The sequence below is a fragment of the Spermophilus citellus genome (genome assembly GCF_964194105.1).
Source record: "Spermophilus citellus genome assembly, chromosome: 14".
In the NCBI taxonomy this organism is placed as follows: Eukaryota; Metazoa; Chordata; class Mammalia; order Rodentia; family Sciuridae; genus Spermophilus; species Spermophilus citellus.
The window spans coordinates 58,093,670-58,119,980 of NC_138194.1; the positions used below are offsets into that span (position 1 = coordinate 58,093,670).

The window sequence follows — 26,311 nt, forward strand, 5'->3', positions numbered from 1 at the left end:
GCAGGTAGCAGTTGGTATCATAAACCCTCTCTGAGTGCCAGACACTGCTCCTTCTGCTCCTATTAAATGAGTCTCTAAACTTGAGTTTCCTTAAACACACACTAAGCAATGCTCTCTCCAATGTATGTGCGGACTGTCTACCAATCCCTAGGCCTCTGTGTGCAGCTCTCTCTGCATGACTTTATCCTGAACTGTGTAGCCACTTGTTCACCCTGGATTCTCAACTCCTGTCCTCAATTGGAGAGTCTTCTGAGTTTTTGTCTGAATTTCCCCACCTCATGCTACAACCTAGAAAATTCTCTGGGGGACAATTCTTCATAGGCATCTGGGCAGAGCAATTGCCCAGAGCAATTTCAGATGTCATCTGACTCTGGAGATTCACTGTCCTTTGTTCCTTGGTACTCAGTGTCCTGAAAATAATCCTTTCATGTACTATGCCCACTTTTTGTGTGTTTAAGGTACAATGATATGTCTGATACCTGTTATTATATTTTGACTGAAAGCTGAAGCCACCCTTAATGTTTTGATATACTATATATAGTCATACCAAAAGGTAATGAGAATATGATAAAAATATAGAATTGATCATATACATATAGAGAATAAATTGTTTACATTTTTAGTTTTTATAATTTATGTTCTCACAACTCTCACTGCATATAAATGTACAAATACAATTCTGTCCACAGTTCAAGAAAATATGTAAATTATGCCAAAATATGTAGTTTGAATTATGACTAGTATTGTCCCATTCTTTCAAAGATATTTATGAGTTTATATGAATATTAAGGTTGTGGTTATTTTTATATTACTAAGATGGCATTTATAATTTATAACCAAATAGTTGAATCTATGTCTTCAAATTCTTATACAAGATAAAAGCAAGGTTAACACCAAATATTTTTAGGGAATATGTGGCTAATGTTTTATATATGAACATGGACTTTGGTTAAAGGGGAAAACATGAGATTATGCAGATTAAATATGAGCATTATTGTGTAGTATTAATTAGAAGACAAAAAAATAAAAGTCCTATGTTCAGAGAAGAAAAGTCAAAGCCCCCCCAAAAAAAAGAAAGAAAAGAAAAATAAAGACAAGAAAGGCACAAGAAAAGAGAAAATTAAAGAAGTAATGCATGAACCTATGAGTGACAAGAGCCCAATCTAACAGGTGTAGCCTGAGACCAACATGTTTAGCTCTGTGGTCACAGTATAGGGCTTGCATTTTATTATTCTATAAATCTTTGTTGAGTGCTTACTATTGCAGTTATTATTTAAGACAGAGATCTATGACAAACTATGATCTGTGGCTTAAGAATAATTTTCCCATTTTTAAAAGATTAATAAAGCAGGCATACAAATAAAAAACAAAGGAGGATATATAATAGAGACTATAGTGATGACAAAATCTAAAATATTTATTATTTGGTGATTACAGAACAAGGTTTTCAAATCCTGGTTAAAGATATTGGGGATAAGACAGGACCAAAGGGAGAGCTGAGCAGGGACAGGGAAGAAAACCATTCCCTTGGGGGTCTGATATTCTAGTGAAAAGGATTCTGAGAAAGAGTACGTGAGTGACTTGTATATTCTGTCAGATGCTATGTAGAAAATTGAAGCAGGGAGGAGGTTGGGACAGCCAGAGAGGGACGCAGATGGCCTCATGACCTATATGGTAAATGGTGATGGCAGGCTTGGATGAGGAATGAGGTGGGTCTCTGCATTTTTTTTTTTTTTGAGGTGATAAAGGATATAAAGAGACAGTGCAAAACAGGGACTGTCACTTTGATTGTGATTGCTCTGATGAAGATAGAGAAAGTAAGTGATTTAAGCCCAGGGTTTCAGGCTCCTACTTCCCTCCTTAGACACTGGGCACCCCCAGGACTTCTGGCTCCCTTTGGATAGCAATGGCCTTTGGAGGAGGAGAGCTCATTTTCTAGCTGGGCTCTGAAAAGTCAACTGAAATGGCCAGTAGAGTAAACTGGAGGAACAGCATCAAGGCAGGGTCCTTGGAGTGACAAAATTTCTTAGAGGAGATATTTCCTAGTATTCAGAATGTATCAAAAGCTGACAAGTGTAACAGTCTAGAAATTAAAATATTCTGTGGCTGGAGACAAATTATTGCTGTTGTTAGCACCATAACTAATATCTTACCATATCAAATTGGTATTGAATAATATTGCTTTTATTAAAATGTTTGCTGAGCATCTACTATGCACCCAGCAATGTTTTAGGAACTAAACATACAGTGGTATCAAAAAAATATAAACAGGATCTATCCCTGATGACATTTTCATTAGAATGCCATAGGTAATTTTTAATTTCGGTTACAAGTGCTGCAAGTCAGTGGGAAGGAATAACTTAAATAGGGTGTGTGGAGGGCACCCAGGATTTGGCTTTGATACTAGTTACTGAAAGATGAAAAGGAGCCAGCTATTTCACTAGTGAGCACGAAAGGCAAAGTGAATAAAAAAAAAAAAAAAGAAAAAAAGCTGTCTCAGTCTGATTTATAATGGTGGCAGTTAGTCCTCAGGTGGTAGTGTTAGAGAATACTTTTCTCTTTTTTTTTTTTTTGGTACTGAGGATGGAATTCAGGGGCACTTAATCACTGAGCCAAATCCTCAGCCCTATTTTGTATGTTATTTAGAGACAGGGTTGCAATGAGTTGCTTAGCACCTCACTTTTGATGAGGCTGGCTTTGAATTTATAATCTTCCTGCCTCAGCTTCCTGAGCTGCTGGATTACAGGGGTGAACCCCTGTGCCTGGTAGAGAGCACTATTGATCCTGTGGTGAGACTGGGCCTTGGACCACCCTCAAACTAGAGGTTACCCTGGGGTTAGCCTCTCCTTCTTTCTGTTGCTACTACTCCTGCGACCAAAGAAGGGTATAGGGGAGAAAACTTCCCTCCAGTTACTAAGATTGACAAGCTTTAGGTGGTACCCTTGCTTCACCTGCAGTGGCAGAATACAAGTCCAATTGAGTTACACTTTTATTATAGAATAGCAGAAAGGTAGCAACAGCATCATTAGTAATCTTGACAGTAGCAGCAGCAGCTGGCATTTATTAAGAGCATACATGTGCCAAATACTTTCAATGTAGTAATGATTTAGACCTCAAAATCATTCTGAGATGGGGAATAATACAAGCCCCATTTTTCAGATGGGGAAACTGAAATAAAGAGAATTGAGCAAACTGCCTGGTTCAAAATTGGTGATACGACCTCAGAACACACATGATTTTATATATAATGCACTATACTGCTTCTGTTTTCAAGGAATAATCTGGGAAGAGAAAGTAAATTCTAGGATATACTTTCATTTCATGTAGGCACTTTGAATCTCAGTTAAAAATTTTGTTACTCAAATCTCTTGTTTCCATTACTCTCGTCATTATCATAAATTCCTCTAGTTGGATCCTGAGAATAATGAACTTTTTGGTTAAGATTCTCTTTCTTTCCCCTCAGAATGTATCCATGTTTGAGCTAGTTTTTTGGCCCTTTAGATTCTTGGATAACATGGTCGATCATATTCTTTCTGCACTGTAGTTCTCCTTACCTTCAGCTCAGGTGTATTCTCCTAACAATTCAACTCAATCCATCTCTTACTTTCTCCTAGGTTTAAGGTTGGTTATTTTGAATATTAGCAAGTTTGAAGAGGGAGGAGCAAGTACTCCATGAAGTTCACTTCTCAGCTGTTACTTTTTCATGTCAGGCAGTTAATAGGACTTGTGAAACTAAAATCCCTTACTCAGATAAATAACAGGCAAACTATCTGAAAATAAGTTGGACAATAGATTTCATGGCATAAACCAGCAATAACTCTAAATACCCTAGGAAAGAATAAACCAATAAATAAAAAAATAATAAATGGTTATTTACTGATTTTTTTGAGATGAAGTCCTCACTATGTTGCAAAGGCAGGTCTCAAACTCCTGGGCTAAACTGCTGCTCCTGTCTTGGCATCTCAACTAGCTGGGACAACAGGCACATATAGCTATCATGCCTGGCTTTAATTAATTTTTTTTGATGCTTTTAGGTCAAAACTTTAGGTTCCCAGAAAATAGAATATCTCCAAAATTTGACTTACATATGAGAATACTGAATGAAAAACATAAATTAGAAAATCAAAATTTACTTTATTTATGTTTTAATTAACATGCAATTTATTTCATAAAATCCATTTGCTAATTAATCCCCCTTAATGGGTTTTACTTATTCACCTCTGTCTCTGCTACAGGTCCCTGGACAACATGACCCAAACACAGCATTGGCAAACATGGAAAAAAACATCCTTACCTTTGAAGAAGACAAAATTCCCATCACTGTTTTCATAAACTGCATCGATGCTAGGAGGCAGGCCCCGCCAGAAGTAGGTAATTTGCATGGGGTATCCATCCATCACTCTGTTGTTTCTCACTCGCCAAAACCACTGGTCCTGCAACCCAAGCAAAGGCCATCAATCGATCATCAAAGTGCTGGCCTCCACCGCATGTCACTGTGCAGTGGTTGGGTAGATGGTTTTAAAGCTAAGTTCAACTCGTTGTCACTGTCTTAAGTCAAAACAGTCAGGGAAAGAGCTAAACAACTTGACCACGGTGATCACAAAAGGGTTTGTCGTTAATTTCCCAATCTCTAAACCACACAATGTTACACAAAGCAAAATGTCAAAGTACTTGATCTCATTTTACATATCTCCAAAGCTTTCTAGATGGAAAAATCAGAGCACACACAGGTCCCTGCCATTTGGGGATGTGAGTTGGCTTCCTGAATATGAGGGTAGCATTACGGCCAGGTATGCCTCCTGACATTTTTAGAGAAATGCCACATCTCCATATCTGAGATGGTGGGAATGAACCTGGTCACCATGTCCTGGTATGTTCATGTCACACATAATGTCCTGTGAAAATATATGTAGGGCACTCTTTTACCATGTGTCATGGTTTGGGTGATAAAATATATGATTACCATAAATGGCTAAATTTATCCCTCCAAAAAAGGCATCATATCAGATTAAAATAAGGGTTAACTGCTTCTGCTATCTGATCTCATAATAATTGTATACATAACGCAGGACACTGTATCTATTCTTATCTCTAGTGAATAACACATGACTTGGTTCATTGTTGGTGTCTATAAAGTTGTGGAGTTATTAAATAGCCTATGTACAGTGAATATGCTTCAAAACAAATACTAATGGAGAGAAAAAGAAATTTTCCAAAAATGATTCATCTGGTGACATTAAATTTTTAGTTAAGTATTTTTGCTATACACCCAAGTATGTATCACAAAAATTCTTCAGTTATTTTTTGTATCTCTCTTGTTTTCTTCCCCGAACTTAGAAATTAATAAATGATTTATTAGAGGGCTTTCCTATGCTGTTAGCTAAGAACGGGTTAGACTGATTGGATTTTCTAAGAAGTTTCACTTATTTGTATATTCATACACACAAAAATGTATGACACTAAGGATTCTTGGCTTTCTGGTAATAAGTAAAAATGAACATTTTCCAAAAGGTTGTAGAGGGGTGTCTCATAAAAATTGAAGAGAGATCAGAAGAGTAGAGAAATGGGACCCAGGAAGAAGAAGGGGAGGGAATGGGAAACACTGGGGAATGATGTTGTCCAAACTGTATTATTGTATTGTGTGCATGTATGAACATGTAATAATAAATCCCACCAGTTTGTGCATCTATAATGCACTAATAAAAATGTGGAAAATTTTAAAATGTTAAAGTTTTCTTAAAATCTTTTGAATATTTACTTATAAAGGATTAATTAAAAACTTAATTAGTAGCTCTGAGTTCATTTCCTATTCTTTTTCTGTTCCCTAATAGCTATGTCCCCAAAATTTGACTTACATATGAGAATACTGTATGAAAAACATAAATTATAAAATCAAAATTTATTTTATTTATGTTTTAATTAACATGCAATTTATTTCATTCTATTGTCATCTTGTCTAGATACTAGTCACTGAGTTAATTGCAAACTAATTTGATTAGTATACCAACTATAAAGGACTTTCTGAGAACTGGGCACACGTAGCATTTGAATCATTGATTGTTATTATTGTTAAAATTACATTGTAACTAGTTATCCTACATTTCCTCTTTGTATTTCTATTAGCTGTTTTATGTGTCCTTCATTGTTCCCTTTATAGATTTTAGCTGTATTGTGATTCTGGCTGTGTATTTCTTTCTCCCCCAAATATTCTTATGTTATTAACCTTATCTTGATAATTTTCATGGTACTGGGTAGTTTGAATTAAATGTAGAAAAATTAAACAGAATTTAAAATAACAACTTATTTCATGAAAAGATTGATCCAAGAAAATAAATATGGGCATGCAGACCAAAAGCTTACTGCTAATGAAATGTAAGCAGTTAGTATTCTTAGCTTTGAAAAGAAAACAACAACAACAACAACAACAGAAAGTGAAACAAAACAGCATTTTTGTCTAGCTATTAGATGGGATTTTAATTGAATTTAAAATCATGTGAGCCTCCAAATAAAATGTATTTAGCACTTTAAAATATACACCAAAATAATAAACAAAAATGGCTAAACACCCTACTGCATTCCTATAAATAACTGACCATGATTATGGAACAATGAAAAAAGAAAGTTTTTTATACTGAAGAATGAGAGGAAACCAGGTGAAAACCCTGCATTCCAGTTTTTCTCAGAGAAGCACAGGGCCGGTGGCTCTTTGGAACAGACATATGTGGCATACTGAAGATGGGAACACAATCCCAACTTGCCACTAATAAAGGCAGAAATGAAAGTCCTGACTCAAGATAAGCATCGGCAATTTGCAGAAATTCAGAAGGTGATGTGAACCATGGATGAATTCATGACTATTTCTTATTGATAGAAGCCTTGGCAGAGTCTTTTTTAAATTATAAATATTCCAGCAGTACGTCTATTCAACTTATCCACAACTTCTCATTTTAGCAGAAAGCAATGGCACACATAATTCAGAAAGCATTCTATTACAGAGGATGTATGCTCCTCCTACTGCTTTCACCCCAGGTTGCCCTTTCAGAATTGGGACCTGGGAGCAATTCCTACAGAAAGGATATTTAACACGACATTTAGGTCTCTGTAAAAACTTTCCTTATAAGTAAAAAGTTCTCTGGCCACCCTAGCTAAAATTGAAGTCCTTCACTCCACCCACACACATCTGCTGACTGTCTTCACCTCCCTTACTGGCTTTATTTTCCTTTGTTGCCTTTACCATTATTTTACATGATGCTTGTTTTACTTATTTTTTTGTTACTTTTCTCTTCACAAGAATACAAGCTCCACAGTGGCAAGGATATTTGCCTTTTGTTCACTTAATGTTTCCTCATGTCCAGAAAAGTGCCTTAATGGAGTAGACGCTTAATAAGTATCTCTTGAAAGAAAACAAAATATGAGGAAGAAAGATCAAAGTTTTAGAAGCCAAAACTTTAAAGTTAAATATAAGTTTGTTCTCTTTATGGTCAAGATGCTTTCTTATTAAAAAATGAATAAAAGTTAAGTGTGTGTGGGGGGGATCACAAAACTATAAAAATTCCACTTGAATAGGCATATTCTGTTTCTAGAAGGGAGTGATATTTAAAGGTCTTTGAACCATGGAGGAAAAACATATTTGTTCTTATCCTTTCAAACAATATAAATTTTGTTTTAACTTTAGATGTGAGGGGAAGAAAGGGGAATGAACTCTCTGGGGCTCCACATCTATTGTTTATGTGTTGTTCTGGCCTCTTTTTATTTTGCTGTGGCCCTAATAGAAGAGGATAGAAGGAGATGGGATGCACCAATAATAAACATAAATAGCCTATCTGCAAAGTCAACTTATAAAAAAATTAGTGCTTAACAGTTACCAAATTGGAATTCTTTTTAAACACCAATATTTCGCTTAAAATATAAGCAATTATAGGCTTACTTGTAGACTTATTTTTCCATGTAGCATGGGGCCCAGAAAGACCATTTTGTTCACAGACATTAATCCACAGAGTACTATACAGTGTACACTAAGAAGCAGTAACATATAGGAGAAATTCAGTTTACTTTTTTTTCTATCCCATTTAAAATTCTGGTTTGTTACATGCATAATGTTTGCTAAGAACAATACAAGAAAGTGTCCTCTTGTTGTCTCAATATAAAGCGATGATATTATTTATATACTAGCAGTAAAGGATGCTACTTTCTGGACTCTTAATAAACCAATTAGAACTGATCTATTTTCACTCCTGTTCTTATTTATAAACTCATTTATTTAATCAACAACTTGTCTCAAACGGAGCATTTCTAGAAGTTGCCAGTGAGTGGTGGCTTCAGCTGTTCCCTGACCAGCGTCCTTGGTCTTCCTTTAACCTTCCCATTTTGGATATAGCATCTCAAATCTCTTTTCTTATCATCCTCCGTGCCATCAAACTAGACTGAATCATCACCGTACTTCACAGCAATGACTGCAATGCCAACCCAGAGACTGGTTTGCCTCCTACTGCATCTAGAATGAAATTCAAACTTGGGTCCCTGCCTGCATCTCCTACATAGTTAGTTCCTTGAGATCTCCCTCCTGCTCACAGTGCTCCACTTACATTGGCTTCCTTTCTTTGGCTTACAAGGCAAAGGAAGAGATGTAATAGGCCTGAATTTGCTTTTACTATTTCTCAGGCAGAAAGGGATGTCTGAGGTAGTTGGGAAGATTTCCACCCAGGACCCGCTTTTGGCAGCCAGACTCATCTGGAGTCTGGGAGGCAGCAACACATGGGTAACTATGAACATGGGGCAGAAAGTGGGAGCAGCGCTAAGCTCTAAGATGAAGGTGGATGTCCAAATGTTTGTCCATTCCAGGTCACTGCTCTTTTGAAGGGACAAAAAGAATAAATGGGAAATTTGAGGTCAACAGGTCTAGTGCCTATTGTTGGAGTGAGTTAGTAAAAGAAGTGTGCTTCAGAACAGCTGCTTTTAAGTAGATGACTCTTCACCATTGACTTGCCGTATGGAGAAAAAGCAAATAATCAGAATTTATTATAAAATATATTTTTTGAAATTTTGTTTTACTTAAAAAATAAATAGCATATGTTTGACCCTATAACTTGCAGTCATGTCCAAAATTACTGAATGCATTGAAATAAAAACTGAAACCAAGGTTAATAAAAATTGTTAGGTTAACTTCATTCATTTTTAGGGTATTTTAGAAAAGTACTTGAATTCATCATAAAATACTTTTAATAATAAAATATATCCAATAGAAGTAGAAATCTTTAACATATTATAATTAAAATATTAGCTTTTCTAAATGGCTTAAATTTTAAAACAAATTACCAGATTCTGTTGAAAAGGTGATAAGTATCTTTGTTTCCCCAGAATAAAGAAAAGAAAAAAAAAAACACACAAAAAAAACTGATTTAGTATATTCAAAACATTATGGATTTATAAGCAAGTTTAGAACATCTATTTTTCTTAAAAAAATTAGTTACATTACACAAAAATGTTATTTTGGTTTTGTTGAATGCAGCTCAATGAAAGATATTTTAGTAATTCTCCATACATACAGCAAACCTGAAAGCAATAGTTCTGTGTGAAATTTAATGAATTTTTAATATACTTGTATTATGTCACAGCAAGTAATTCTGTTTTGAGGCCATATATATTATGATCAAATGGAGCATGTATTAAATCTAATTACACAGTGCTACATATATTTTGTTTCTTCTTTAATGCATGAAGATGTTGGTTGTAGCATTATTTACTGTAAAATAAAATAAAATATTTTATTTAAAAAACTCACAAAGTAAAAATATATAAAAAAGAAGGAAAAAATACTTGCAAACCTAATTACAAAGGGTCAATTATTCTAATATGTAAAGAATTCTTAAAACTCAAGAAGATCCCCAATAGAAGATGTGCATGTTCAGTTGCCAGAAAACAAAAGTTTGAGCAATAGGAAAATATACACCACACCTTATTTACAAACCAGTGAAATAAAAGCTGAAACCATTCTGTGATACCATATCTTTCTTATCAAATTCCTTTGATGTTGTGGCTTATAGACATAGGCACCCTGATACATTCCTAATAAGAAAGCAAAAAAGGCACAACATGGCAACATTGAACAGCATAGCATAAGTATTTGCTCTTTGACCCAGTAATTCTTTCTCTAGCAATCTACCCCAGATGAAGATACAGCCTATCTGATAAAAAATACAATGCATTAAAATGCATCACAAAATCACATAATAGAATTGAATTGTATAAGGTCTTTTATTGTGTTGTCATTTATGATGACAGAAGTGTGCTATCTTCAGTGGAAAAGAAAAGGAAAAAAAACTGTATGTTAATATAGTTGTGTATATTTAGACCTAACTATTATAAAACATAGGCATTATTTATTTTTGTATTTGTATACACAAATATGTAAAGAACACTAACAGTTGTTTAATCTATATTTTAGGTGCGAATGTATTCATTCTTGAAATTTTTCTATATATTTGAAATATTTTATAATAAAAATTTAAAAACATAGTAATTTAAAAGTGTGAAAACACAGAGCCAATTACCTTATGATAAAATATTATGTAATCTTATAAATATTTGTGATGGCTAAATACTATTGTACCTACTGTAAGTTCATTAAACTTCCATTGACAAGCATTTATATTTGCTACAGTAAATAATGCTACAACCAACATCTTCGTGCATTAAAGAAGAAACAAAATATGTGTAGCACTGTGTAATTAGATTTAATACATGCTCCATTTGATCATAATATATATGGCCTCGAAACAGAATTACATGCTGTGACATAATACAAGTGTATTAAAAATTCACTAAGTTTTATATAAAACTATTGCTTTCAGGTTTTCTGTATGTACAGAGAATTATTAAAGACATTATTGTGTTTAAAAAGAACAAAACCATTCATATTGAATTAGCTATACTTCTTTTCAATATTGGGAAAGAGAAATAAGATTATAGCTTGGAGAAGGAAAAAAAAACAAAGGGAGGCTTAATAGATGTATCTGGCAAAGAGAATGCCATTCTAGGAAGCTTTCATTATCTTATCACAACAGCTGACACAAACTGGTTTTTGGTATATAAACATCAGGAGAAAAAGCAACCATTAGAATATGCTTTTTCACCAAGACAGGCCTGAATGTCTGCAATGTGTTTGTAGACATGACTCTCAGGGTTCCTCAATCAAATTCAACCAGGAAAAATTCTGGAAGAAAAGAAGCACTGGTACATCTAAATAGGTCAAAAACTTTAAATATTGCTTGTATTTTTAAAAAATGTTCAAAATGTAGACTCACTGTATTAATAGAATAAAATAATATATTGATGAGTTATTATTAAAAGTCATTTCTAAATTCATAATTCAGAAATTCCCCTTCCTGTCTTAATGTTCAAAGAGGCATCTGTTATAGTTACCAGCTGGATTCAGAGAGGTAAATTCATTTAATAAGTAAAATGTATATAGGTGTTTCTTCTTTCTTTTTCTTTTTTTTTGGTGGTGGTGCTGGGGATTATAACCCAGGGCCTTGTGCATACAAGGCAAATACTCTACCAACTGAGCTATATCCCCAGCCCTGTATACAGGTGTTTCTAAGGAAAGGGAACTTAGTAGTTTCAGAATATTTATTTACTATTTATGCTAAATTAATGTGATAGTTTTTATAGTCTCCAACGTTTTTAAAAATTCATTTGCTTTCAGATTAATTTATATTGAAAAATCTGGAGTTCAGTGTTGTGTCTGACATGGGCCACTTTCTTATTATTTAGTAGTTATTAAATCCTGACAGAGAGCATATTAATTTTTTAAAATGTAAAGTTTATAATCTTTGATGCAGAATCCAATGAGGTACATGTAAAAACATAAGTACCCATTTTTTAAAATCCAATTTTCATACATAAAGAACAAGTAACCATACCATGCAAGTATGTTTAGGCTTAGTATACAGAGGCCTGAGGAGGAAGATACATGTGTGCTGACCCTGTTCTCTTTTCAGTTTCTTATATCTTTTACCATTTTTTCTTTTTTACTTTTAAAATTTTATTTATTCTAATTATTTATATACGAAAGCAGAATGCAATTCAATTCATATTACACATATAAATCACAATTTTTTGTGTCTCTGGTTGTACACAAAGTAGAGTCACATCATTCGGTCTTTTCATACATGTACTTACGGTAATAATGACCATCTCATTCCACTGTCTTTCCTACCTGCATGCCCTTTCCTTTCCCCTCTTTCCCCTTTGCCCTATCTAAAGTTTGTCTATTCCTCCCATGCCCCCTCACGTCCTCATTATGAATCAGCCTCCTTATATCAGAAGACATTCGGCATTTGGTTTTTTGGGATTGGCTAATTTCACTTAGCATTATCTTCTCTAACTCTATACATACCTGCAAATGCCATGATTTTATTCTCTTTTAATGCTGAGTAATATTCCATTGTACATATATATGCCACATTTTCTTTATTCATTCATCTACTGAAGGGCATCTAGGTTGGTTCCACAGTTTAGCTATTGTGAATTGAGCTTTTATAAACACCGATGTGGCTGTGTCCCTGTAGTATGCTGTTTTTAAGTCCTTTGGGTTTAGACCGAGGAGAGGGATAACTGGGTCAAATGATGGCTCCATTCCCAGTTTTCCAAGGAATCTCCATACTGTTTCCAGATTGATTGCACTAATTTGCAGTCCTACCAGCAATGTATGAGTGTGCCCTTTTCCCCACATCCTTGCATTTCTTCTTAAATCTACTCTTGTTAAAAAGCACTTGGTGGTGGTTGCAAAGAAGAGAAAAACCATTTACTAAAATAATGCATTGTTAATACACTGCGTTTAGGGAAAGCTGCAGTCAACCAACAGCAGTGTACCATACAGAAACATGATGGTTTTGCTTTATGTTTTCTTCCATTGGGCTCTGAACATTATGAATATTTGTAAGGCAAGTTAAATACCAATTCATAAGCTATATGATTGAGAAAACTTTCACTGGACAAGCCAAAACAAAAACAAAAACAATAAAAAAACCAACAACTTCTTAGGAGTATATAATGTACCAGGCACAATGTATCTGAGCCACCCAAAATGACAATAATACTTTCACTGTCTCTTTTACAGGTAAGAAAACTGAGGATGGGAGAGGACAATGGTGCTAAGTCTGCACTCCTATTAACCTGTGGATATAGTCAATATAGAGAGGAGAGGAAACCACTGATTTCAAAATGCTCTTGAAATGCTATTGTAGCTGCCTCTATAATGGGCACTACTACTTAACAAATATAATGAGCTGCTGTGTCATTAGCACACCTATCAAGAATTACCATCTTTTTATTTGTGTCCTGAAGAAAGATTTCTTATTTGCAACAAAAATGATGTTCCTACTGAATAAAAAAATGTACAGGGCTATCTTTACTTATGGTATAGTTTTTGACCACCCATTCAAAAGAGGTCTGTCTCCTCAACCTTTTTCTATCACAGTATCATGTTTTATTTTCTTTATAATAACAACTGTCTCTGAAATTCATATTTGTTCTGATCAGAGCATGTACCTCCTCTGTCTTAATAAAACACTAAATTTCTCAGCCCTAGAACAATGCTCATTACTATTTGTTGAATGAGTGTTCAAAGATAGGGAAACAAAGAACAGAGATAGTGAGAGACAAACTAGTAAATCTTTTGCTTGGCCTGGAATTTAAGGGGATGGACTATCAATAGCCCAAGTAAGTGGCCTAACAGAAATTCCTTTTTGGAACTCTTACCGCTCTCATGGTGCCCACATCTACCAGCATCTTTAAACCATTGCATGGAAATTATAGATCATATACTCCTTCCCATGAGCATCATTATCATCCTTTGCTTTCTTCTTCTTTTTCTCCTTCTTTTAAAGGTTTGCTCCATGTTTCATTTCCTCTAGGGATACTTGCTTGAAGCAATGCCTCCTATTCCCCAAAGATTCATCGTGACTTTTACCTGAACCTACTAGTCATTGCCACAGCATCCTATAGCTCCTTTAATTCTGAACAATGCACCAGAACCTAGTCATGCTGTGGAAGGTGGAAAATGTTTCACAATACCATTTAGGAGGAATCAAAGGTTTGAGCTGAAGCTGGGGTATTCAGCTTAGTTTTCAATCAGATATGCTCTTTCTCCCCAGACCTCACTACATCACTCAAGTGGAAACTTGTTGGGCTGTAAGGTATAGAAAGTAGAGCAGATAGTCAGTATTAAGAATAATATATGGAGCAGATATAGTCCTCAACAGATCTACTTCAAAGCCCTGAGCAATGCAGAGGGCCCAAGGAGGATGGGGAAAGTGGGGGTTGCCTAGGAGGGAATATGCCACTGGGAAATATTTTATTTTTCTTTCAAAAGGGCATAGAGTTATATGTCAACAAATTGTTAAAGCCCTAGGTTGAATTAGAAATTGGCTCCTAAGAGAGAAGGTTAGACAGGGCAGAGAATTCCCAAGAAATTACAAAGCAAGAGACCCTGAAAAAGATTCCTAAGTGACTTTGTTTCAGAGTTCAGGAGCTGTTGTTGCCAAAACAGAAGAGACTAATCCTCATTACCATTATCTAATTGCTTTATGTTAATATGCTCTTGAGAACCTTCCTTCTGCTGCCACTGTTCTGCTGTGGTTTATTTATTTAAAAACAGAGTTCAAAAGGTAACTGTCCTTCCTTACACTCAAAGAAAGTCCTCACAAAACAACTTCACAGTTCAGTAAAAGAAGCAAGTTCTAAGACAATCCTGAGGGAAGAGTGAGGACCATAGTCACTCTCCACAGGAAAGCACTGGGTTATGAGTTCATTTTTTATCAAATGTAACCACTGTATTTTAGCCTCTCTTTGCTTACCTTTGAAGGAAAAATTTGAAAAATTTCCATAAATGAAATTCCTAATTCTTCAGCTAAATAATAGAATCTTGAACAATTACATTGATATGGTCAAATAGTTTTTGAAAATCATTCTGAGCAAGTAGCAATCTAAAAACAGATGATGAATGAAATACAACTGATGCCTAAGGTTGGAAACTGTGAATGTGTAGAAGCCGAACTTAGTAGAGGAGTCATTCTGGCTTAAAAGAGAGGATATGCCTCCTTCACTTGGCTGGAAGTTTTGTAAGTTAAGAGAAATTTCAGAAGGCTGTGATGGTGAGGAAGGATGGTACTGGCTTAGCTTTCACAGGAAAGCTTTAAAGGTGTTAGAGAAAAGGAAGCTGGCACACATCACAGAGAAAGAGAGTATATAATAACTGATGCTCTGTCAGGCTGATGGTAAAGGTGAGTAGGAGTGGATGCATTTCCTTAGGAGAAGAGGAAATACGATTTGAAGGCTAGGAGGAATTCAGAAAACACATAGAAAGGGTGCGTAAGCTAAGAAGGAGGGGTGTTAACAAAGGAGGAGGTATGGCAGTTACAGAAGCAACTGAACACAAATGTGATATAAAACAGATAAATGGGGCATCTTGATAGAGCATCCAGTGATATTATTAGTAAATCAGTATCTAAGTAAACAGGTACTGAAATGAAGGAATAAAGGAAGCAGGAACTAAAGTAAAACTACATGTAGAACAGGAAGGATCTGTCAGGCTGCAGAGCACTGTATTACCTGTGGCAGGGCACAGACAGGGGTTTACTGGAATTAGCAAGGAAAGCACTAGGGATTTCAAGAGGGAAGTATGTCACTGCAACAACTTGGGAAACAAAAGCACCTAAGTTAGGAAAAAGAAAGCACTTATGTTAGGTAAATGCTAAAATGCTAATTAATGAAACACACCTGGCGGGTAGACACTGCTAAGTGAACAAAATACCACAGATAATAAAGTATAAGTTCAAGTTCTGCTCAAAGTGTTAAACAAGAAAAAGGATTTTTTTAAAAACACATTAACATATAGGTAGGAATACTCCTCCTTGCTTAATCATGTCTAGTATTTTGAATGATAAGCTGTGCTGATTTGCATCTTTTAGGTTAGAGGATATAGTTGGAAGTTCTAGTGTAATTGTGAGTACATAATCCTGATTTATATTTTTCACATGGATTCAAATTCACAAGAAAGAAAGGAGAGGAAATCAACTTATTTAGTAGAACAAATTATTTTTTTTTTGTCTTCTGTTTATATTCAAAAAGAGAGATACATTCCCATTTATCTTTCTGCCAAATTTTACGCAATTTTCCATTTTACTTGATTTTTATTTTGTGGTTAAGAAGTAAGTTCCAATTGTAATTAGTTTTTTACACATCATGAATGTAAATGAATCTCACTTTATGTCAGACATCTATTCCTGAATAATTAGATATTGATTATTTTGTAAAGCAAATATGGCTGGGTGTGAGGTTTATGCCTGTAATCCAGGCTACTCAGATTCTGAGGTAGGAGGAGAGCACTTTCGAGGCCAGACTTACAACTTAGCAATACCATATCTCAAAAGAAAATAAAAAGGATTGGGGTGTGATGAAGTGGTAGAGTGCTTGCCTAACACTCAAGGTCCTGGGTTCAACATGCAGTATTGTAAAAGAACTGCTAATACTATTTCAATTAAATTAAAAGGCTAAATATTTAAAGGAGTGGTATTAAAAATAGAATCATTTTTATTTTAATTTTATAAGTACTCTTTCTATGCAAATGAGTATAAAATAATATAAAATCATTTTGTATTGAGACAATGTTTTTAAAGGTCAACTATTTATAGCTCAGTGTTTTTGATACTTTTGTGTTTCATTTAGACCCTTAGATTTGAGAGGATATCCGAGTTACTGAGTTATCTTATGTGTAAAATGAGTTGGTGATACATGGTCTAACCCACTGGTCCTCTAATTGGTGCTCAAATTCATTAACAAAAATTGTCAATTATTTGACAATTTAAAAAATTAACAATACCGATTACAACAAAAAACGTGGCCACACCATATATTTTCATAAAACTTTGTAAAACACGCATTGTTCCATTTAATTCTAAAGCTGAAGTAAAATACTGAAAGAAGACAAAGATAGTCCCTGGTAATATGAAATAGCTTTAGTGTTTTAAATATCTCATGTGATACAGTTTAAACAAAATTAACACTGCTATTAAATATCCTTTCCATTAATGTAAGCATGAATATCTGAGTTCAACCTGCCAAGTGAAGCTAACAAAAGCAATCTATATTGTGTCTAGAAAATCTTAGAAATGGAAAAGTGTTTTCTTCTTTCTAACTGACTTCCCAAAATACATTCTTCACCTACATTAAGTTGGTCTTGGGGCTGAGGGAACATTATTTGCTTTTATAACTATTTTTCTGTAGTTTTTTTTTAAATAGTAAAAAATCACCATGATTAAGCAAAAGTCATTCATATTATTAAAAATTCAGGTTTTTTTCCTACCAGTAATGACCAAAAAAGAATACAGACCACCTATTTCTTTGCAATATTTATGCTATCATTCATTATTAAATTTCTTAAAAATCAAGATCAATAATACCTACATTTTTTTGAGATGATTAAAATTTTTTCCTTCTTTAGTCAAATTCTATCATTGTAATTATTTCTTACTCCTGAGAAATAGTGGAAATAGTGACTGCATCACAAAACACATCAAGGGAATATGGGCTAATGATCTTCTTAAATTTAATATTGTTTTTGGTTCAATTCTTCCCTGCGTAGAGTACTACACCATCGTATCCCCAAAGTCACAGAAGGAAAAGAATTACTTCCACTCATACATACTAAAGGAAAAACAAATGAGGAACTAGAATGGCAGAAACTGGACTATCTTACACAGACAGATACACACACACACACACACACACACACACACACTCCCTTTTTCTCACTGTGTTGAAGATATTCTCTCAATTGATGTATTCCCAATTAAGACATAAAACTTCTTTTTACCTCTTATTAACAGTCAAAGGCATGGTTTCAAAAATTTTAAGTGATTAATTCATAGGTTTCAAGATACTGAAAAATTATTTAAAATTGATTCTTTGGATCTGAATTGTCAATATGGTAGCTGCAAATGGCTACTTAAATTAGCTGTATGTGATTAGAAGTCAGTTCCTCAGTAGTTATAGTCATATTTTAAGTGCTCAATAGACATAGAAGACCATGTCTATAAAAGATTTCAATCACTGCGGCAAGTTCTGTTGAAGAGTATTGCTTGAGAAAAATCACATTTTGGTGTGATTTGATGAATGTGACGTTTCCCATTCTGATTTGTTTTAAGACTCCTATGCTACTAAAAGAATAAAATCCTAAATGCAGCTGTGGTGCAAGACTATGGGAAATGTTGATTGAAATAAACCTTTGGCATTAGGGATTTCATTGGGGTCAATTTTTAGCAGAAACACTGTAGTTATTGATCAGGAACTTGAAATGTTGCTACAGCTATGCTGGTGCAGTCAGTTGAAAGGCTAACTGTGATAACAGCATCATAGGTAGAGAGAGGCACCATGACCTCAACTTTCAGAATTGTTTTGTTTTAAGAATCTGAGGGAAAATGTTATTTAGTTAAAGATCTGACTAGAGTGCTCTTTCATCATCTTTACTTTGCTGGTTCCATTTGTTGGTTAAACCTTAGTTTAATGTTACCTTTTCAAAAAAGATCCTTCTGAACTATTAAAACCAGATTAGTCCTATATGGTTTTGATAAGTTTCCCTCCAAGGCCCAGATATTAAAGGCTGGTCTCTAGCTCCTGGTGCAACTGGGAACTGGAAGTGGTGGTGCCTTTGAGAGGTGGGGCCCAGTGGGAGGTCTTTTGGTCATTGTGGGAATGCCTTTGAAAGGGAACACTAGGACCCTACCTTCTTCTTTTTCTGCTTCATTCCTGGCTATCAAGAGCTGAAGAGTTTGCTCCACCATCCATTCTCTGTCATGGCATGTTTCCTTGCAACAAACCCAAAGCAGTAGTGTCAATCATTTACAGATTGAAACCAAAATTTTGAGCCAAAAAGTAAATTATCTCAGGTATTTTGTCATAGTAGTGGAAGCTAATAACACAAATCCCCTTCCCACCTATCTCAATTCTTTGCTTCTATCACATTACCCTGTTAAATTTTCACCATCACATTCATTTATGCCCTAAATACTTATGTATACTTATTTGACTTTAGATTGTTTCCTCCTTTACTCAAATAAAGCTCATCTTTGAGGAATTTTATGGAGTTCACTAAGATATTCCCAGATCCTAAATGGCTGCCAGGCAAAGGCAAGTACCTTGTAAATATTTATAGTATAAACAAGTCAATGAACACATTGGATAAGAAATGGAGATGAAAGCTATTCACAGTGGAAAAAACCATATTTTTTTAATATAAAGGCATTTCAAAATTAAAAGCATTTTCTTTTCTTTCTAAATTTTCTAAATTTGATATTTGCCATTCATATTTACCAAGTGTTATATCTGAAGTATACTAGTTACAAAGTTATGTATTTACTCATGTTTACTTTTTAAAGTTAAATGAAAAGTCAGCCTAGCTGGTTGCAGTGGTGCACACCTGTAATCCCAGTGACTCCGGAGGCTGAGACAGGAGGATTACAAGTTCACAGCCAGTCCCAGCAAAAGTGAGGCAATTCAGTGAGACCCTGTTTCTAAATAAATTATAAAAAAGTGTGAGGGATATGGCTCAGTGGTCAAGTGGCCCCTGAGTTCAATCCCTGGTACAAAAAAAGAGAAAAGCCTAGAGCATTCTGAGATCTCAGTTCTGCAGACTACTGCTCCTGCCTCACCTCTGCTTTCTCTCCCCCAGGAATAAGAGGCTGAGCTGCAGCCATAGCTCTTAAAGATACCAGAAAGACATCCATGAAACCAGAGGTAGCGATTCATTTGAGTTAGAATTACCCTCATCAGGTGCAATGTAAAATTGCTAGAAAAGCTAATGTGGTAACTTGGTCACAGGAACAAAGGAAAAGAATCTCAAGGTTAAAGGACCTGTTCCCATACCTACAAAGACTTTGAGAATCACTATAAGAAAAACTCTCTATGCAAAGGTTCTAATTCATTGGATCACTTCCAGGTGAAAATCCACAGGCAAACCACTGACTTGAACAGTCCTTCTGAGGTTGTTAAGCAGATTACTCCCATCAGTACTGAGCCAGAAGTTGAGGTTGAAGTCACCATGGCAGATGCCTAAGTCAACTATTTAATAAACTGATTATTCTATTCGTTGTTAAAAAAAAAATTATCCTATAATAGATGAGACGGGCCATCTATAGGAGTAACCGACTTAGGTGGTGGTGGGTATCTCTTGGGGAGACTGGGGATGTGTACCAATCTAATGAAGAATGATAAAAGAACTTAAGTCTCAATTACTACAATATTCTTAAAAAATCCCATGAAAGAGGAGGTTTTGAAAATAGGAAATAGCAAAGTTAGATAGTATATTGTCTAGAAGAGAGTGCACAAAAATCAGACTTTGTTCAGGGACTTTCATAGTGCCCAGGAGAGTATATGTCTTGAAACCTTAACACAAGTCCCCATGTACAATTTTTAACTATGTGCTAACAGTATCACTGGGACCAGTGGACTATCCAACTGTGATGGTTCTAGGGATGCCATTAAGCTTGTCTGTTTCAGAAGTAGCCTTCTGAGTATAATGTGGTTTATGATCCAGAATTCTCTTAAGCATAAGTAATCCATGTTTGGGGCTGGGGATGTGGCTCAAGCAGTAGCGCGCTCGCCTGGCATGCGTGCGGTCCGGGTTCGATCCTTAGCACCACATACAAACAAAGATGTTGTGTCCCCCGAGAACTAAAAAATAAATATTAAAAAATTCTCTCTCTCTCTCTCTCTCTCTCTCTCTCTCTCTCTCTCTCTCTCTCTCTCTCCTCTCTCACTCTCTCTTTAAAAGAAAAAAAAAAGTAATCCATGTTTATCTTGATAATTGTTAACTGTCACTATAACTTGATATTACCTTTTTAGCTTATGCTTCATCCAATTTTGTGAATTTTGGTAAGCTGACTGAGTCTTTCTGAGCCCAAATCACTGGAGGCCCATAAACCCAAGGATTACATCTTAAAACACTGCTAATCCCACTTGCTGGATATGAGCTGGTTCTCTTGCTGGCCATTTGTTTTGTTTTGTTTTTGGGTGCGGAGGATTGAACCCAAGGACTTAGACATGCTAAACATGGATTCTACCACTAACCTATACCCTAGCCTTTCTTGGCCATTTTTAACATCTCAATGCAATTGAGATAAGACAGTGCAATTCTGAATTACACTATCTTAATATTGTTTGATTTCTAGATTTGGGTTGTTCTTTGTACTTAATTATAAATGAAATTTCAATTAAATTGAATTTAAAAAGTTAAAACATAGAGTAAAGAGAATAATCACACGTGTGCTTGTTGATATTTTAAAAACCCCCAAGTAGCCTTCTTAATAGCAATCATTTTAGGCTTTGGCTAGGTGGGAGGATTACAAATGCTGAGGCTTTCTGCCCTGTTTTAGTAGTGTCCTGCTTATACTGGGACATAAAGCACAATCTTAAGTGGTATTTTCCTTTTTTATTTTCATATATATGTACTAGCAATTTCAACAGTACTGTGTTTTCATGTTTAAAATTCATAATTAAAGACCTTTAACAAAACAATCTCTACATGACATATCAGAGTTTGCCCCAAATCGACATTGAATTCTCACATTATTATGATATGCCACACATTTATTTAGTATAAGGTGGGTCTGTTTTGGGCTTAGACCAGGGTGGAGTGTATTACTGGAAATAACAGAAAGAACTCTTTATTTCACATGTAACATAACCACACACTGTGTGTTCTTGGGGAAGTAGTGTAGTATATTTTTAATATGGGATAATTATATTCATTTACTTTTTCCCAAACATGCTTTAGCTTTAAAAATAACTATTCTATGGCAGTGTCTTGTTCATAGTTCAACAGAATTCTCGAAAATAACAAATAAATGCTAGATAACTACAAATTCCATTGATGAACATTAACCACCAACATGATTTAAGATTATTTGTGTTATTGTTAATTTGTAGGCTAATTTATAAAAAAAAAATTAAGTATAATTATCTGAAATTATTGATATTTTTAGGAGAGTAAAAAAAAACACAACAAAATTAACTAATGATATTGTTAACTGATTTTTAAACTTACATTCTTTCACATGCCAAGTAAGATAAGCAATGGCTTTACTTTCAAAATCATTTACTGACCAGAATTACAAAATATGAGATACACAGAAGAATGTGTCTTGCTGTGTTTCAACTGTTCTTTAGTTTATATAGCACAGAGTTTAAAAGATGGGTTTATTTTTATAATTTGTAAAGTATTTTACAAAATATTTATGATGTTGAAACACAGCTCTCAAGGGAATGAAAGGGGCAGATATGGACCCGCAGCATGTCTCGAAAGAAGTGATGTGTTTGTTTCCCCCACCCAGCCCTTCAAAAGCACAGTTTCAAACTGAAATGTCAGCAGTAGGAAAGTTTGTCCATTTTCTTTCCAGTCTCTTGAAAAACTGTTAGTCCCTTGTACTGCAGCGGCACTTAATAGGTTTTACTTGGTGTGTTATGCAAAGCCTCTCTGTGAGCCAACATGAAAAAGTCCTTTAAAGGAATGTCAGCAGCTTTAGAAGCTGCTTGTCAAGAGGATTTCAGTTTTCTTTCTCTGGCCTTCTTAACCACTTTCAAAGGTTTATTTCATTCCTAGTAGTTTCCATATTATTAATGCGTATAGCTTGCAAATGTAATTCAGGGTGGGCCGCACAGTTACAAAATTATAGACAGGGTTGATTAGGTATAAAAATAAAAGGCAAAGCTCCACAGATTTTACAGTACATTAAAATTTTACTACTGGCCATGCTTAGTGGTATGGAGGAAAAGAAGGCAACAATTTGCTAAAAGTCATTTAAAAAACTATTAATTTTGCTGTGAAAATTGACTTAACTTTTTGCAACTTTATGATTTTTATTATTATAATTACAGATAAACTAAAATGTGCAGAGGGTTTTTTATTTTATTTTTATTTATTTTGTTCACTAGCAGTGTATGTCAAAATAGCGTTGCAGGGAGTCCTCAGTATAAGCCTTGGACTCTGGTTTTGATTCTATCTTCTGGCTTCAGTCTTGTGTGCATTAGAGCAAGCTGTTCATGTCTCAGTCCTTAGCTCCCCATACATACAAGACATTTGAGTGCCTCTTTCATTTCGAGCATAAAATTGCAGTGAAAATAAGGGTGCTATAGTTTGGATGCAGTTTGTCCCTGCCAAAATTCATGTTGAAATTTGGTTGGCAAGGTAGCAGCAACATTAGAACACACACCTTTAAGAAGGATCCATGTCTTTTTGTACTACTGGATTACATTTTGCAAGAGCAGGTTATTATAAAGTGAGTTGGCTCCTTTGTCCAGTATGTGCCACCCTGCTCCTGCCATGTGATGCCATCTGCCATGTTATGATGTAGCAGGAGGCCCTCTCCAGATGCTGCCACCCTACCTGGAGTTTCCCTGTCACTAGAACTGTGAGCTGCATAAACCTCTTTTTCTTTATAAATGTCTCAGTCTCAGATGTTCTTTTAAACCAACAGGAAACAGACTAAGATAGGGTGAGCTGACAAGTTTCCCACTCCAATAAAAATTACTGAGTCATTCACAAGAAGTATCCTATTGATACTTGAAATATTCGAAACATGAGTAGCAACAATAAAAAACTCTCATGGTTAATTAGTGAATATTGTTTCATAAGGTGATGTCCTACTCTCATAAATAACATACTTCAAAACTGAGTACAACCCATAAACTTGAATCTATGCCTGATTATCTAATCATCCTATGACAATGTAAAGGTGTCCCTGAGAATGTTTTCCTGAATATCCTCATCAAGTTATTAGCCAAGCATTCAAAAGATTTGTAAACCACTGATTATCTAGAATGAGTTCATCTAATAAATACCTTTTTTCCCCCCCTCCTACTTCCAGAAGCTATCTTCTATGCTAGGCACTGGGACTGGAGCAACAAAAAACACAGCAGTCTAAGAAAACCAAATTTTGAGCACACAAGACCTTTTTGTACCTCACAAGATTTTGAAACACTTTGTAATGCTATTCCTAAAATACTGCAGAGGAAAATAATCGAAATGTTTTCTGTACATTGTTTGTCAATATTTATTGAATAAGTGTACAATCCTGATCTACAATTCTAAAATCTAGAGAGCTTAACAAAAAGAAAGATGTTTCTTGAGTTTAGCACAAACTTACTTGGCAGAAGATATCATGAACTTTTACTAGCACATTTAGGACTACTCTCATTATTGGAATATTATAAGTTTCACCAAAGAAATATTAACTGAAAACATTAATGGTTTAATTGTAGGGTGTTTCTCTGGACCCTATGAAGATATTATGCATTGAATTACTCTGCTGAAATAAAAAGAAATTCAGATTTTTGAAATAAAAACTGGCTAGCCACAAGAGTTTTTGATCATTGATTTATGGATCTGTGATCATACTTTTAAGAATAACTTTTAAAAAATTTTACATGGCCACATGGTATTAAAATAAAGTCAGCACTTCAGTAGTCTTATTGCAAATTCAGGTGGCAATAACAATGACAGTATTTTGAATAAGTACAGCATTTCATTTTCTGCTTCCTTGGTTCTCCATTTTTGTTTTTTGTCTTGGGGTGTTTTAAAAATAAACAACAACAACAACAAAAACTACAACAAGTTCAAAAAACAAGGAATTTAAGTTCTTGGTCTATCATCTGAGTCCTTAGGAATATAATTTCCTGCCAGACAGAGTGTTATGTCCAGAGACAGGAGCTGTCAGAAAGATTGATTAAAGGCTTTCTCGGCAGGCATGTGGAGACTGATGGAATTCATCAAATACACAAGTCTCACGTGAAAGTCACACCCTCTTCTAGCAAACATTGTCTAAATATGGAGCTATATGAATGTGTGTGTTTTAATTTTATTAGGTTTCCCAGCTAGACTCATCCATCATTGGGAACCTGAGAAAATATTCTAACACTTCACATTCTAACATTGAAATACTAGAAGTGATCACATTTCATTTATTACATCCAGTGGAAGCTGCTTCCCTCAGACTCTGAAATTTGAGTATAGTGCCTCTGCAGTAACAATTTCATTGAGAGGAAAGGCATGTCTGAGGCAAAATTTGCTTCCCTAATGTTGGTTTTAGTTCTACCTCTACACCTATTCAAAATGTGCCCCTTCCTGCCGCAGATTTTTAAAATATCTGAGGTCACCTGCAATAGTCCTTTCGGTAATCTCTATTAGAAAGTTGGTCCTTTTAAATTTACTTGACATGAGTTTTATGTACTTAATCACAGAAATGTTTTATGATTTTGGTTTAAACTTGAATTATTTGGAAGGTAAAATAATTTATGTAAGCCATATTTATCCTCATTAAATGATTTGTCAAGAATATTTTCTAGGTACAGATTCATCCTACTCAAGCATTTTACTAAGAATAGGAACAGAAATCTTCTGTTAAAAAGAAAAAGACCAAAAATTTGGGACATAGAATGCTCTCTCCTTATCACCCTAACCTGAAACTGAGATTGATGTTAAGGAAATCCATAAACTTCTAAATTATTCAGATTGAAGACAAATTACTAGGAAAAAAAAGATGATATATTAAAGATTATTTAATTAAAAAAATAGGTATTCAAATGAAAAAAGTGGAACTTTCAACCAAGTTGAGGAAATTTGGGTGATATGGATGGTGGCAAGTACCCAGAGTTTGCAGAACTGTGAGGATTGGGCCACAGTCTTCAATATTGCTAAGTCTAACAAAACTTCTGATACCAACTATATTGCATTAGGGTCCAACTACCAAGTTAGAGGAAAGAGGCCACATAAGACTGACCTTGCTTCTGAAACCAACCCCAAGATTGGGGGATTCACAAAGCCATTCTTGGGTTTCATAATCTGTTAGTCACAAAGAAACCACTGAAAACTATTTCATTCATGGTTCATTATATAGAAGGGATGCAGACAAAAAGAAGAAAAAAAATCAGTCAAAGGAAGAGATTCATTGTGGTCAGTGGGAGAAGGTTCCATTGTTCTCAGGATGGGTTTGTTACAGTCCTTTTATCAATTTGAGACAATATCCACAAATGTTCTCATGTAGACATGCTCACCTGAATTTTATTGTTCAGAGATTTTATTGGATGCTCATTATATTATCATGATTGATTGATAGCCCACACTGTCTCTATGTGACCATATACTATGTGATCCACTTTAAATCACATGGTTGGTTTTCTGGTGCTGCTAGTCTCTAAGACAATTGTGTGTGGCAGATCCACCCTAAGATCCAGTATGACAAGTCCCTTCCCTAAACAA

General features: G+C 34.9%; 1 protein-coding gene and 1 pseudogene across 2 annotated transcripts in view; one reads left to right on the forward strand and one right to left on the reverse strand.

Moving 5' to 3' along the window:
- MMP16 (matrix metallopeptidase 16) overlaps window positions 1-26,311 on the reverse strand; it is a 279,495-nt gene that overhangs the window by 36,125 nt on the left and 217,059 nt on the right. The window contains exon 7 of the mRNA XM_081266469.1: window positions 4,295-4,433. Coding sequence (XP_081122595.1) covers window positions 4,295-4,433 — 139 coding nt within the window. The remainder of the gene's footprint in view (window positions 1-4,294; window positions 4,434-26,311) is intronic.
- LOC308633181 (small ribosomal subunit protein uS10-like) lies at window positions 4,769-20,113 on the forward strand (annotated as a pseudogene). Its single transcript has 2 exons — window positions 4,769-4,790; window positions 19,766-20,113. The product of its transcript is annotated as a small ribosomal subunit protein uS10-like (transcript).